This window comes from Plecotus auritus (genome assembly GCF_963455305.1).
Source record: "Plecotus auritus genome assembly, chromosome: 1".
Classification (NCBI taxonomy): domain Eukaryota; kingdom Metazoa; phylum Chordata; class Mammalia; order Chiroptera; family Vespertilionidae; genus Plecotus; species Plecotus auritus.
In genome coordinates, this window is record NC_137770.1 from 154,510,483 (window position 1) to 154,523,251 (window position 12,769).

General features: G+C 39.4%; 1 protein-coding gene across 5 annotated transcripts in view; it reads right to left on the reverse strand.

The window, feature by feature from the left end:
• CELF2 (CUGBP Elav-like family member 2) overlaps positions 1-12,769 on the reverse strand; it is a 559,496-nt gene that overhangs the window by 331,808 nt on the left and 214,919 nt on the right. For 2 of the 5 annotated variants that reach the window (XM_080656735.1, XM_080656738.1), the window contains exon 1: positions 12,004-12,161. The exons of 1 other annotated variant lie outside the window; for it this stretch is intronic. In XM_080656735.1, the coding sequence (XP_080512861.1) occupies positions 12,004-12,056 (53 nt within the window). In that variant the 5' untranslated portion in view covers positions 12,057-12,161. Of the gene's footprint in view, positions 1-12,003; positions 12,188-12,769 lie in introns of those variants that run through there. 2 more of the 5 variants (XM_080656743.1, XM_080656742.1) reach the window with 2 other exon arrangements.

Here is a 12,769-nt window from a genome sequence, read left to right on the forward strand (position 1 = left end):
TTCGTGTCACTGTGTGGCCAAAGCCTAGTTCAGGTGCCGGTCAAATCCAAATCCCAAAGTCACCAGAGACAGAATCATCCCAAGTGTTTGTTTAAATGCTCTCAGTGTGGTATGCTTGTCTGTGTATGAACTAACCAAAATAACTGAAATAGGATTCGTGGTTTAGCCAAAGTAAATATCTCATAAATGACCCAAGTGACATTTCGGGACTTATCTCAGAGCTTTAGGAGAAAGATGAATCAACCTCTGTACAGTTATGATTCCTTTTATATCATCTTGAAAACATGAAAAATTATAAAGGAATGGAAATAAGAAACACCGTAACAAATCATGTTTTCTTTTAAAAAGATAAATCATGAATTTGCCAGTTCCTAGTATTTAATACGAGGATTAAAAAGCAACAGTGACTTAATGGAAGAGTGTTAGGTCTATAATGGCCATGAAGCTTAAATACCTGTTTAAGATTTGTGACAGATTTACTGATAGGAATTGAGAAAAATGACAACACACTTACAAATAAATAGAAGCAGGTGAGTTTGATTTTCCCAGGTGATTTGCTCAACTTCTTGAAAGATAAATGATTTATATGGTGGCATTCTAATTTAGCATTCTCATTATTGTTTTATTGTTTGGTTATTTGGATGAAATTGAACTGTTCACAATGTCACAAGTATGTAAAACTACTTCATGGACTAGTTCACATTCTAAAGCAACATCATAAATTGCAGAGCTCCCATTAATAGTTTGCCTCTTGGTAATCACAGTAGCCAGGGGGTTAAACAATTCAGTCATGTGTGAATGTACCGCTTGTAGCTAAATGTATCAGACATCACAATATGGAGGAAAATATTATTTTTTTCTCACCAATTTCTTGTGTAGTAATGAGAATTGACCATCTTTAGAGGTTATGAAGGAAAATAAATATGTATACCAATTTAAATTCACATAGCAATTTAAATCCAGGCTTGATGCATTGAGCAATATAGAGTAACAGGCCTGGAGTATTCAATTAAGGCCAAACATACATAATTCACTCGACTTCCTTCTTCAGCTGAACAGTATATCTGGCTTTTGACCAAGATAATTCCAATTCCAAGACCGTTGAATGTAGGGCTAGGACTAACCTTCATTTGAAAGCATTGCCTTTCTGAGGAACCAGTTCTAGATTCATAAGGAATTGAAAAGCAGGTGCAATAAAATGAATTTATACATTCAAAATGCCCAAACTTTTCCTAATAACACGAGGTTACATTTATCCCTCCCTCAGCTACTGCAGGCTACCTTTAAAATTTTAAGAATTCTGTTGGTCTTTCAATGATTTTAATAATTAGCTGGATAAATGAGACAAACCTTGACAGTTCTTGGTTTCCCACACATTATTTACATAAATCCCAAATGTATATAATGAGCTGACTATATAACAAATTTATTTTAAAATGAATGAACAGAAGCAGAGCACAACTGCATTGATCAAAAGAAAAAATATTTTCAAATCAGCTATGGAATAAAGCTCCATCTATGTCTACATTCCATAAGGTAGAAAAGGCTTCATTAACATGTACACTTCTGAAATATTTATTTTCCCCTTAATTGCATGTGAATTAGTTGGGAGAAGCTGTAGGGAAGTCCTCTTACTGACTTAAGCCTTCTCAGCAGTTTGTTAAATTCTCGCCTCCAATCCCTGGAGGCGATCGTGGATTCAAAGAAGCTTTTAATCATACTATAAGGAGGGTGAAGTAGTGTGTAAGTAGGTCATAGAGAAAGAATTACAAGTGCATAGGTTATTGCCTTATTCAACAGCTAGTGTACCAGAGTTTTCAAAGCACACTTGCTTTACCATTTAGAGTGAGAAGCAAAACTGGGGTCAAATATAAAAGATTACTCTTATGTGGGATACAGTGATGGCATGAGCCAAGGAAAGCTTATGGGATACGGTTGAGTTTAAATAGTTTGGCAGCCAAATACACAAGTAATGTGGCGAATGCACTTGATGTAGGTTCCAGGGAGAAACAAAATACACACACACACACGCACACACACCCATACACCTATCCCATAGGGTTTTGCTTCCATGATATCAGCACATGTACACAAATTTCAAAGGTTCGAGCTTAAAACCAAAAACAAAACAAAAACCCAACCAAATACTACCTGATGAAAAGCTTAAATTTTTCATTTCACTGCTTTGACAGAAGGATATATATATATATATATATATATATATATATATATATATATAATCTTAATACAACTCAATGGGACTCCTTTTTAAATTTTTGTGCAGTAATGAGCCATCAGGTATCATGTTTTGGCAGTTGGAGGTATTTGGCAGACAGCTCCACTGGGCGCTGTGGAACACTCGGTTTCAATGAAGCTATTTTATAGCCAAGGATCTCACTAACAGCAGTGAGGGAGGATGGGGCCATTAGCGGGCTCCTCTTGTGGATACCACCTGGCTGGTGACACCATGAAGGACAGAGCTGTTGGGAACCATGATGTTCCTCACAGATGTAGCTTCGTTGCAGAAAAACCTCAAGCTCTTCCCTAGGCCCATCCCCCTACCTTCCCTAATTGTCTCCTTTTTTCTCTTTTTTTAATCAACTTGCTATTCATTTCCCAAACAAAAGGCAATTCAAGAATTGGAAGCTCTTCAAGGGAAAGTTTCTGAATGACCTCATTTTTATATGAGGCCTTCCAAGGCAATGGGGTGCACTGTGCTGTTTCAGCAAACCTCTTTCCCCCTCATGCCTCATCTCAAACTGAGTTTTGTCCAATGGTCATTGTTTGAGCACTGAATTATCACTGGCATTTTTTAAACAACAACAAAACCCTCAATAGAAACAGAATGCTAATAAATGCATTTGTACATAGAGTGCACATTGCTTGAAATCAAACAATCCTATTCCTGTCACCTCCTTCAATCAATGAACCAGAATGTAGTCCCTCAACTACAGACCTTTCAGCATCTTTGTACATGTATATACTATAACTTAGAGACTGGTGTTTCATCTATAGAATTTTCTTCTCCTGAAGACAACCCTGTATATTTTATGACAAATCTCCGTTTAAAAAAAACTATCCTTACACACAACTTTATGCATCGTAATCTCTTTAAAAGCAACCTATCAGCTATGTGACTATAGATGAACCAGCACTGTTTTGTCTACTCAAAAAGCCACCTTCATAAAGGGTTCCCTCCCCCCGCCACTTCTGGCTCATCATTACAAACTAGAATCCAAAACATTTTCCCCTATCCCATTTTCAAATTCAAATTTTATTAACATAGCTATTTGGTTTTTGTAAAATAAAAAAGCCCACTGTGCTCAAAGCCATTTGGAGCAGGAAATAGAGGCCCTATAAGGGGATTTCCCATCATTTCCAGCCAATAAATTTGAAATCTGCATGAATTTTAAGTACCTAAGAGAGCATCTGACTTTGTGGCCATGCGATTGTTCTGGGCTTACCCAGTTTTATTAGCAGCTTGGAAACAAACAAACAGATCCTTAAGTGAGACATTGTAAATATATATTTTCTTAGCTCCATAAAAGTATTTTCTAAAAAATAAATACATCACCAATCATAAGTTTAAAATTATCGCCTTATTATCCATCCCCCCACCTTTGAAAGCTTCTGGAATGGAGATTTTATCACAGTCTTAAAACAACTTAAGTGAAATTAAATGCCAATAAAGATGAGATCGTTATTAAATTCATATTTTACATTTTTACGGGAATTTTAAATAGTCACTCTCCCTTGAGAACAGCTGCTACTGGCTCTTTGCAATATTGTGTTTTTCTGAATCTGTTTTTAATAGAGCAAAAATACATACTGGTGAATTTATCTCCCTTCTGAAGAGGCCCTCAGACTGAAGATCATTCTTTGCATACGTACCTTCTCGCTCTCAAATGCAGTGCCCTTCTAGGGTTTTCAGATGCTTCCATTCCAAGGGGATGAAAGGTTAACACTGGGGATCTGACAGACCCAGAGCCCAGCCAGCTCATCACTTCCCTCTCTAACTTGCTTTTCCTTTTTCCTTCTTTCTCCATTACACTGCTGCTGCCTTCTTTGTTCCCCCCACCCTCGGCTTTCTCTTTTCTCTCTCTCAAATGGAAGCCAGACAATACCAGAAGCTTCCCTCTACAGCTGGTGTCTGAAGAGGCAGGTGACTACAAAAGTGAAATGAGTTGTTGTTGGCTGCTTATCTGCCAGAAAAATCGAGTTTGCCTTAGCCTTGACCAAGGCTGATTTCTGACCTAGGAACAGCTGTCTCTGGAGTTGGGCTTCCTTCCAGACAAGGGGTGGGAGGGGGAGGCTAAGACTGTGTGTGTCCCACGAAGTGAGTAAGTCTCGGATGTGAAAATTGGGAAGGAGAATGGAGAAAGGATGGAGAGACGAACAAGGCTTGTCTGTCCAGCATGGCGATTTGTACACAAAGGTACTCAGGAAAAAAAAACAACTCTGAAGGAATGTTTCAGTGGCCTCTTGAAGATGCCGAGATTTTTCAGACTATACCAGGTACCCTTATCTGGTGCCAGGCTGGCGGCAGGAACAAAATTTATACCTATCAGAATGAGGGTTTTAGTTCTTGGCAATCTGCCCTTCAACACTCCCACACCCACAAAAGGTTTTCCCCTACTGGCCCAAAGTTCTCATCTTACTGTCACGTGTTATTAAATTTAAAAAGGAGAAATGGTTGCTTGACTGAGGACAACAGCTGAGTGGCAGCAGCTGGGTGGATACAGTAGCAGGCCTAACACTAGGTCCAGAGAGAAAGCAGCAACAGGTGGGGGTGAAAGAAAGCGAAATGGAAGTTTTAGCCTAAGGGTGGGGGTTGGTCCTAGACTCTCAATTCCAATAATTACAGGCTGTTGTTGTTCCTTGTGATTAAGCCCCTATCCCAGTGGTCGGCAAACTCATTAGTCAACAGAGCGACCACTGCCCTAGACAGCCCTTGACAAGAATCACAATCTCAACTTGAGAGGAAATCTCTGCAGGCATGACAGCCCCATTTGCCTGAATGTCTCTCCTTTTCCTGAACAAATGAATTAGAGTGAGGATTAAGAGAGAAAAAACCTGGGGTTCTGCAAAACAAAATACATGAATCTGCTTTATCCACACTGATGACAGAACCCCATCAAAGAGCTTCTGGTTACGGGGATCAGAAGTCATCTGATATGGTGCATGCAGACTAGACTCTTTAAGACAAATGCTGCTTTCAAACTGAGTGAAAAAGATTATACGATTTAAGAACCACACCTGTTGAATTCTGCCACAGAGTTGATGGACGCTGGGAACACCATTTAATTTTCTGATTCCTTGCTAGACCTTTGTCACATGTGTGGCCCTCATTTCCTTGTAGGGATGACTGGCTGGAATATCAACACCTACCAGGATCCTCAGATAAGAAGTACAATGTGTTAGCCTAATTATTCCCACCGCAATTATATAACCAAGCTATTAATGTGACATGGAGGTTGAAAATACATTAAGGTTTTGAGCACAGGAAATTTATTTTTTTCCCCTATAATATGGTTCAAATCTCTAGCCATTTTTAGCTTATGATAGAGGTTTTCAAAAATCCCAAGTGGCTTTTTATTTAAGCTTGCTTTTGATGCTAATTCCCATGAAGTCCATTAGGAAAAAAACATTTTTTGTCCCTTTCTCTTAAAAAACAACAACAATAACAAAAAAAAAAACAAAAAAAAAAAACAAAAAACAACTACCTAAAATCTTCATGGAAAAGTGGTGTAGCTACCTACCCAAGCTAAATGGAATGTATTCTCTCGTCTTGTCTTTACTGCTGAGTGTAAACCTTTGTGTTACCCAATCACTTAGTTTCCCCATACTCTCTGGAGGCTAATAGCTACATTTGTCCTATTTCATAGGAATGTGGCAAGGTTAGAGAGAAGGAGAGCTGTGAATGACCTTGAGAATATGAAAAAGAAAGGTGACGAGGCTGAGGATTTTGTTTTGCTCTTTTTAATAGAAAGATAAGACCAGGGTGTTCTAAGAACATCTTCTCTCTCCTCCTCACCATCGGTACTACAAGGCCTAGTTCAATGTCCCCCTCCTTTGAATTACACCACTTGATACCTTCTTACCCACTGCTCTGTCTCATAACTGCTGTGAGCTTCTTGATGGCTGAGGCTCTGTCCTATATTGAGCACAATATGTCTTTATTGTCAGATTGGTTATGATCCCAGCATGACATATTTTGGCCATGTATACAGATAAAAAGTCATGTTTCAACTTCATAAAGCTTTAAAGTACTCCATTATTCCTTCCAACATTTGTTCCCATTATACAGATTAAAGCCTGAGAAAAGTGAGGCTTAGGACGCTTTTATTCAAAGACCTCACGAACAAGCAGGGACACAGAGGGGAATTGTGGTCAGAACTCAGAAGCGAAATACTGCTGAGAGTTTTTCGCTTTCTTTTCCCTTTCTGACTTTACAGCTTACTCAGTGGCAAAACCAGGAGGTGTGTACCAATCAAAGTCCACAGTGGGAATGCAGCCCCAGAGGAAGACTTGACTTTAATGTGTCAAATATCCAATGGTTATACTTTCAAGTTGGCCAAGGAAGGAGTTGTTTGAGCCCTGAGTTAGAATCCCTCCCACTACAAGCTGTGTCTCTAGGCCTAGTACTTTACCTTTCTCAAGCTCAGTTTCTCCAGCTTTAAAATAGGAATAACAGACCTCTTGGATATATGTAAGAATTAAATTATAAAAGATAGAAGAAACCACCTAGTATAGTGCCAGGCATAGAGTCGATTGTTACTAAATTTTGATGTTATTTCTTACCTCCAATCATTAACACTCCCACCCTCCAATCTTTGTTTAAACCTGGAACTGGCAGGTGGGAAGGAAGAGAAAGCCAGTCTTAATGTTATTGTTCTATAGCATTAGAGTTTCCACTGACACTTCTACGTCTGAGACCAGCAGTCTAAACCAGAAGGAAGAGGAAGATTCTGGTTTATGGAGAGTAGGTGCTGGGGTTTGGAACGAGGTCTCCATCCCTTTTTATCAAGTCAGTTTCCAAAGAGAAGGTCAAAGGAATCCTAACTGCTGCCACCAGGAACTCATGCCAACCACCCCCAACTCAGCGCACTTTTCATTTACAGAAACGCTTCCTAAATCACCTCTGAATGAACAGTGAGCCGTCTCGTCTCACAGAACCCAAAAGAGAGCTGGGGTCCCAGACCAAGATATTCACAAAGGAATACCATGACAAAGACAACCACATTGCAGGGCCCTTGAATTACTGAGATGCGCAGTGTCCTGGGAGGGGTGAGAAGCGTCTGATCCATGTCTGCATCAGACACAGCTGTGCCCATTCTAGTCTGTTCACACGCCAGCTAGAAGCCAGCAATGCCATCCATAGGTTTCCGCAGAGTTTTACGGACTGCAGCTGCCACCTTTCTCAAGACAGGCATTTAAAAAGCCCGGACAGCTCTTCTTGGCCAAGACAACAAAGCGGGTTGAACAGAATGATTTTACAGGAAAATTCTAATGTTTCTTTTGCTCCGAGGGCATGTTGGCACGTCCTGCTTCATAAACTCCAGTGATTCATCACAGTCCTAAACAGCCACTCATGGGCGGGTCAACTTGGAATGGGCTGAGGTGGCAGCTTGAGCTGTCCTGGTAATACCTGTCACTCTGGGCCACTGTCATCCTCTGCCCACAAATGCCAGTTTCCGTTAACTCTGATGGCCTTGACATACAAGGAAATGTGCTTGGGATGAGTCCCACAGTGAGAAGAATGCTATGGAGAAGACAAACATTCCTGTGCAACATATATCTTAAAGATATCACGTGAAGCAGAAGACTGTGTACCTCATCACAAATCAGGGTTAACCTCTCTCTCTCTCTCTCTCTCTCTCTCTCTCTCTCTCTCTCTCTCTCTCTCTTACATGTATGTCTGGCTTCCATCTCAGCCCGATCTCTGTAGATTGGTGTCATGTGATCAGAAAGGTGCTATAGCTCTAGCACACTTCATTTCCAGTCTTAATGGGCTACAACATTAAAGCCTCATATATGTTTTCCTTCCTCTGACACCCTCTTCCCCATGTCCGTTAAGGAAAATGCCACAGGTTTTAATCCTCTCCAAGCCTCTGCTGCCTCATCTTTCCTACAGAAAAAAAAGTCACTGTGAGTTGAGAAAATTCCCAAAGCCAATAAACATTACAGAAGCAATCAATAGTTTTATGAAAGGGGAAATCCCCCAGGAATCACCAAACTGTAGAAAGAAATTCAGGAAGGCTAATAAGGATGATCGAAGGCATTATTGCAACTGAATAGACTGTACTTGTTACTGTTTGAAGAGGTGCAGAAAGATGCTATGGATCTGGGCGAGATGCCACTAAACAAGCAGCAGTTCCAATGACTTTTACAGAAATCTCTACACAAGCACATACGCTGGAGATTTCTAATTTCCTCACTACCAGATTACACCAAATGAAGGTGTGCTTCGCATCTACAAACCCTGAACCCTCGAGTCGCAGCAATCATTCCCACACAGCACTCTTCCTTTTGCATTCTGCCTTTCTTTTCATCAACCTTGGTATTTCCAGGGCTCTGAGCAATGAACTTCCCATCAGCCACATTCTCACCTAATTAACCCCCCTGATTACAATAATTAGTATTGATTCACTCTTGGAATGACTTCCTACCTATTCAAGCACAATCTGTACTTGCTATAAAGTTCCAGATATGAATATTAATCAAATGTTCTTCTTTGTTTTTCAGTCCCAGAAGAGTATTTTGCTATTGTATACACTAATGTTAAAAAAGAAAAAGAAAATCGTGAGGATTTATTTTAACAAATAAAGGAATACCAATACATCGAGGTTACAGATCTCAGCCTGTGGCCTGCTGAGCATGTCTACGTGGGTATTCCGGAGGCTTGTGTGTGAAGGGTGCGCTGGTTACTCTATTAAAAGGAGCCATTTTCCCGGTTTGAATCTTTTGCTATTCCTTTTCTGCAAGTCTTGGCCTAGAATTAAAATTTACGTTGACATTTCTTTAGGTCACTATGGAGGGGGATCATCACACTGATGGAAAGATACAGATTACATATCTTGTGACTGTCGTGAAAATAAACGTAGACAAGTTTGCCAACTTTAGGCAATCTTTTACCTTCCCCATTAGGCTAAAGGAAAAGAGAATATGTATGAGGAATGCTGAAAAGGGGGTCTCCAAATTCTGGCTCATAATGGATCAGACCCAGGAGAAGCAAACAAAGTGAGAAGGGATTTCCCTCCTTCTTAAACCCAAGCCCACCTAGAAATCCAAGTGAATAGATCTCAGGGAAGTAATTATAATTTAGTCAAAAATTCAACATGGAGGTTCCCAAGTTGTCTCTTTATTTCAGTGTGCTACTGACAGGCAGCTAGGGAGCACAGGGGACTATTTTTCTTCCAAACCACAAAAAAATTTGCTTTGCAACCTTTGTTTTGGAATAAAAATTTCCCATGAAAGCAGCATCTAGGTGTGCTGGTAACAGTGGGCCAGCTTCAGTTATAAAGCTGCACCAATTACCTTTTATGAGCTCATCCTAAAAGCAATTATTGGCATACCCGATGGAGTGAGCAGTTCAGATCCCATTGGGAGTAAGAGAACATAATAAGTACGCATTTAAAATCCATTCTATTCACAATGGATAACTTAAAAAATATCATTATACTACAGATACGTTTGGGTCCACCCAGGCTCTGAAAATATTGTCCATAGAAAAATCTGTACTTGAGAAGGCAATTTTTTAAGCCTGTAACATTAATTTAAATTATTCTGAATTAAGTATTTCATAACATTTCAACTTAAGTTTAATAAATTAAAATGTAAGTCCAAACTCTAAAAAACAGTTACTATTTCATAACTGTGTTTTCAAAAATAATACATCTTGTTCCTTTTTTACCAGTATTTTCACTAATTTAAACCACAATATAATCTAAGAGGAAATAATTATAACTAAATATTTTTAAATTTTAACCTTTAAAATGACTCTCCTTCTGTTTTTAAAAATTAGGTCCTTAATCTCTTTCCATAAATTTACTGATATTTTTCAAAATATTGTTCTGGCACAGCAGCTAATTAAAACAAAACATTAAAATGTTAGGTCAAAAAAAATATTCTTTATGGAAACCAACCTCAATGTGATGATTGTCATGTGAATAAATTACCATTTAATAATATTATTTTTAAAATATATTTTTATTGATTTTAGGAAGGAAGGAAGAGGGAGAGAGATAGAAACATCCATGATGAGAAAGAATCATGGATCGGCTGCCTCCTGCAAGTCCCCCACTGGGGATCAAGCCCACAACCCGGGCATGTACCCTTGACCGGAATTGAACCTGGGACCTTTCAGTTCGCAGGCCGGCGCTCTATCCACTGAGCCAAACTGGCTAGGGCACCATTTAATATTATAAGGTCCATTCTTTTATATCTAGTATGAGAATAAAAGTGATTTTAATATTATAAGAAGTTCAAAACAGATTTTTCTATTTTATCTTTTTGAAGTCTCACTGTTTTCACATTAGAAATAGATGCTTATGTCATAGAAAGAAAAGAAAAAATTTTGAGGATGTGAGAAATGTTTGCCCTGCATGGAAATGCATTTTATGAGCACATAACCATATATCAGAAATCAATATGTTCCACAGAGACCTTTAACTTAACAACTTAACAGGCTATATAATCATAGTTTGTGACCAAAATAATAAGGGCAAAAGTTCTCACTTATCTTTGAATTTCTAAACTATTTCTCTATTTGTATGCCAAAAGAGGCGATAAAGACTAAAAATTATAATTTACTTCAGCACAGAAATATTCCTCTTAACTTCTTTCTTGCTACATTCTGTAAGTCCACCAAATAGACAAATTTTAAATCCCCAAGCATAAATACTGTAGAGGCATGTCTGATAACAAGGTATTTGCCAGAATGATAATGGTATCACAAGAAGTCTCAATCAATACATTTATTTCTGTAGTTAACAGAGAGGTAAGCAATAAATCTTTAACTTAATCCAACCAACATAGCTGCAAAATGCAAAAAGCTCTATGAACGGCAGATATTAAATTTTTTAAAAGCACAAAACCACAAACAAGCAGTACCAAAAGCTATTCATTCCCTATAGTCTATACAAACAAGATAATAGCAGATAAAAAGGGCGTTGAGAAAGAAAAAGAAAAAAAGGCAAAAAAAGGGGCCCAGACATGCATTAAGCTAGTTTGACAGCTCCATTGTTCAACGGGTCCCATTGTCAGACCCAAAGATGTATTCAGTGCTACAATGTCTGCTAGCAAATAAACAAAAGACTACATTTTTCAAAGCAGGATGCCAATTCTCTCATAATTCTTTCTCTGCTTTCCAAAAGGTCAGTGGTGGCTCATTCTTGGTATGCGATAGAACCCTAACACAGATGCAGGAAACAAATATTTGTTTTCAATACATAGGGACCCAGGACGCCATGCATGAACAGAGGTCTTTAAACAGGTACACATTTTGGCAAACAGGATAAAGTGATCCAAACCTGGTAACACAGAAGGACTATCTAGGTAGGCTAAGTCCAGATTAGAGCGGAATTTGGAACGCAAGTCTAATATGGGGTCTCTTTAGCTCCTTTTTCGGTCATTACTCCATGCAGAGTGCATAATAAGGAAAGAGGCTTAGACATTGCAAAGGAAAAGACAAACCAAGAGCCAGATTCGGAGCCTTTAAAATGAGCCACTGGCCACTCACAGATCCCAGCAAGCAAAAACATGATATGCTTTCAAAAGGCAACTCCTGCAAATAGAACTCGCAGGCAGCAGTCCTTGTCCTTTCTCTCGCTTGCTCTCTCTTTCTCCCAATCTCTTGGTCTCGATTTTGTTTCCCTCTCTCTCTTTCTCTCTCTCTAGATTTTTTCCCCTCTTCTAAGCTACTTACTTCCGAGCAGGATTATTGTTTCAACCAGCTCTGGAAACGAGAAAAAGACACATTAAAACAAAGGCCACCGAACATACCTTAAAAGCAGCTCCTCATTTCTCATAGTAACAGCGGATTTGGGACAGCGCATGCTTTCTGCACTGAGACACTGATAGTCTCAACAAAGCCAGTTCAGAAGTGCGCTCAAACATCAATGCCACAGTAGCTGTTCACTAATGCGCGCTCTCTCTCCCTCTCTCCCTCCCTCTCTCTCCCTCTCTCTCTCTCTCTCTCTCTCTCTCTCTCTCTCTCTCTCTCTCTCTCTCTCTCTCTCTCTCTTTCTCTTTCTCTCTCTTGCCCCACTCTCTTCTCTAGTCAAATTCTGAATGGTGGAGCAAAGGGGTTCCTGCAGACTCACTAAGTAGAAATAATCCTCTCTGACAAGTTATGTTGTCTAGGCATATTTTTACATTAATACACTGCGCTGCCTATAGGGGTCTTGTTTGTATTCACTCAGGCCTGCCTGGTGCTAGTTCTCCTAATTACCATCTTAAAAATTTGGAAAGGAAAATAAGGGACTCGTTTACCTTTCTCCTATACTTTTAACAGCAAAGCCAATTTCACGTTTTCTTTTTGCTCTCAGCTACCAGTAAGCATCACGGATGACTAAGAGAAGATTTGGATCAGTTGTGCTGGAAAGGATTTTTGCTTCTTTTTTCTGGGACACGGGATTCACAGTTGGATTCATCATTTCCTCTGCTCTTGTCCTCAGGAAGAGTGACAAGGTCAAGACCCTTAGCCCCACCCTGGGTTGTAGATGCGGAGGACAGGCATTGGGATCTTGGAAATATTTTAACTCTGTGG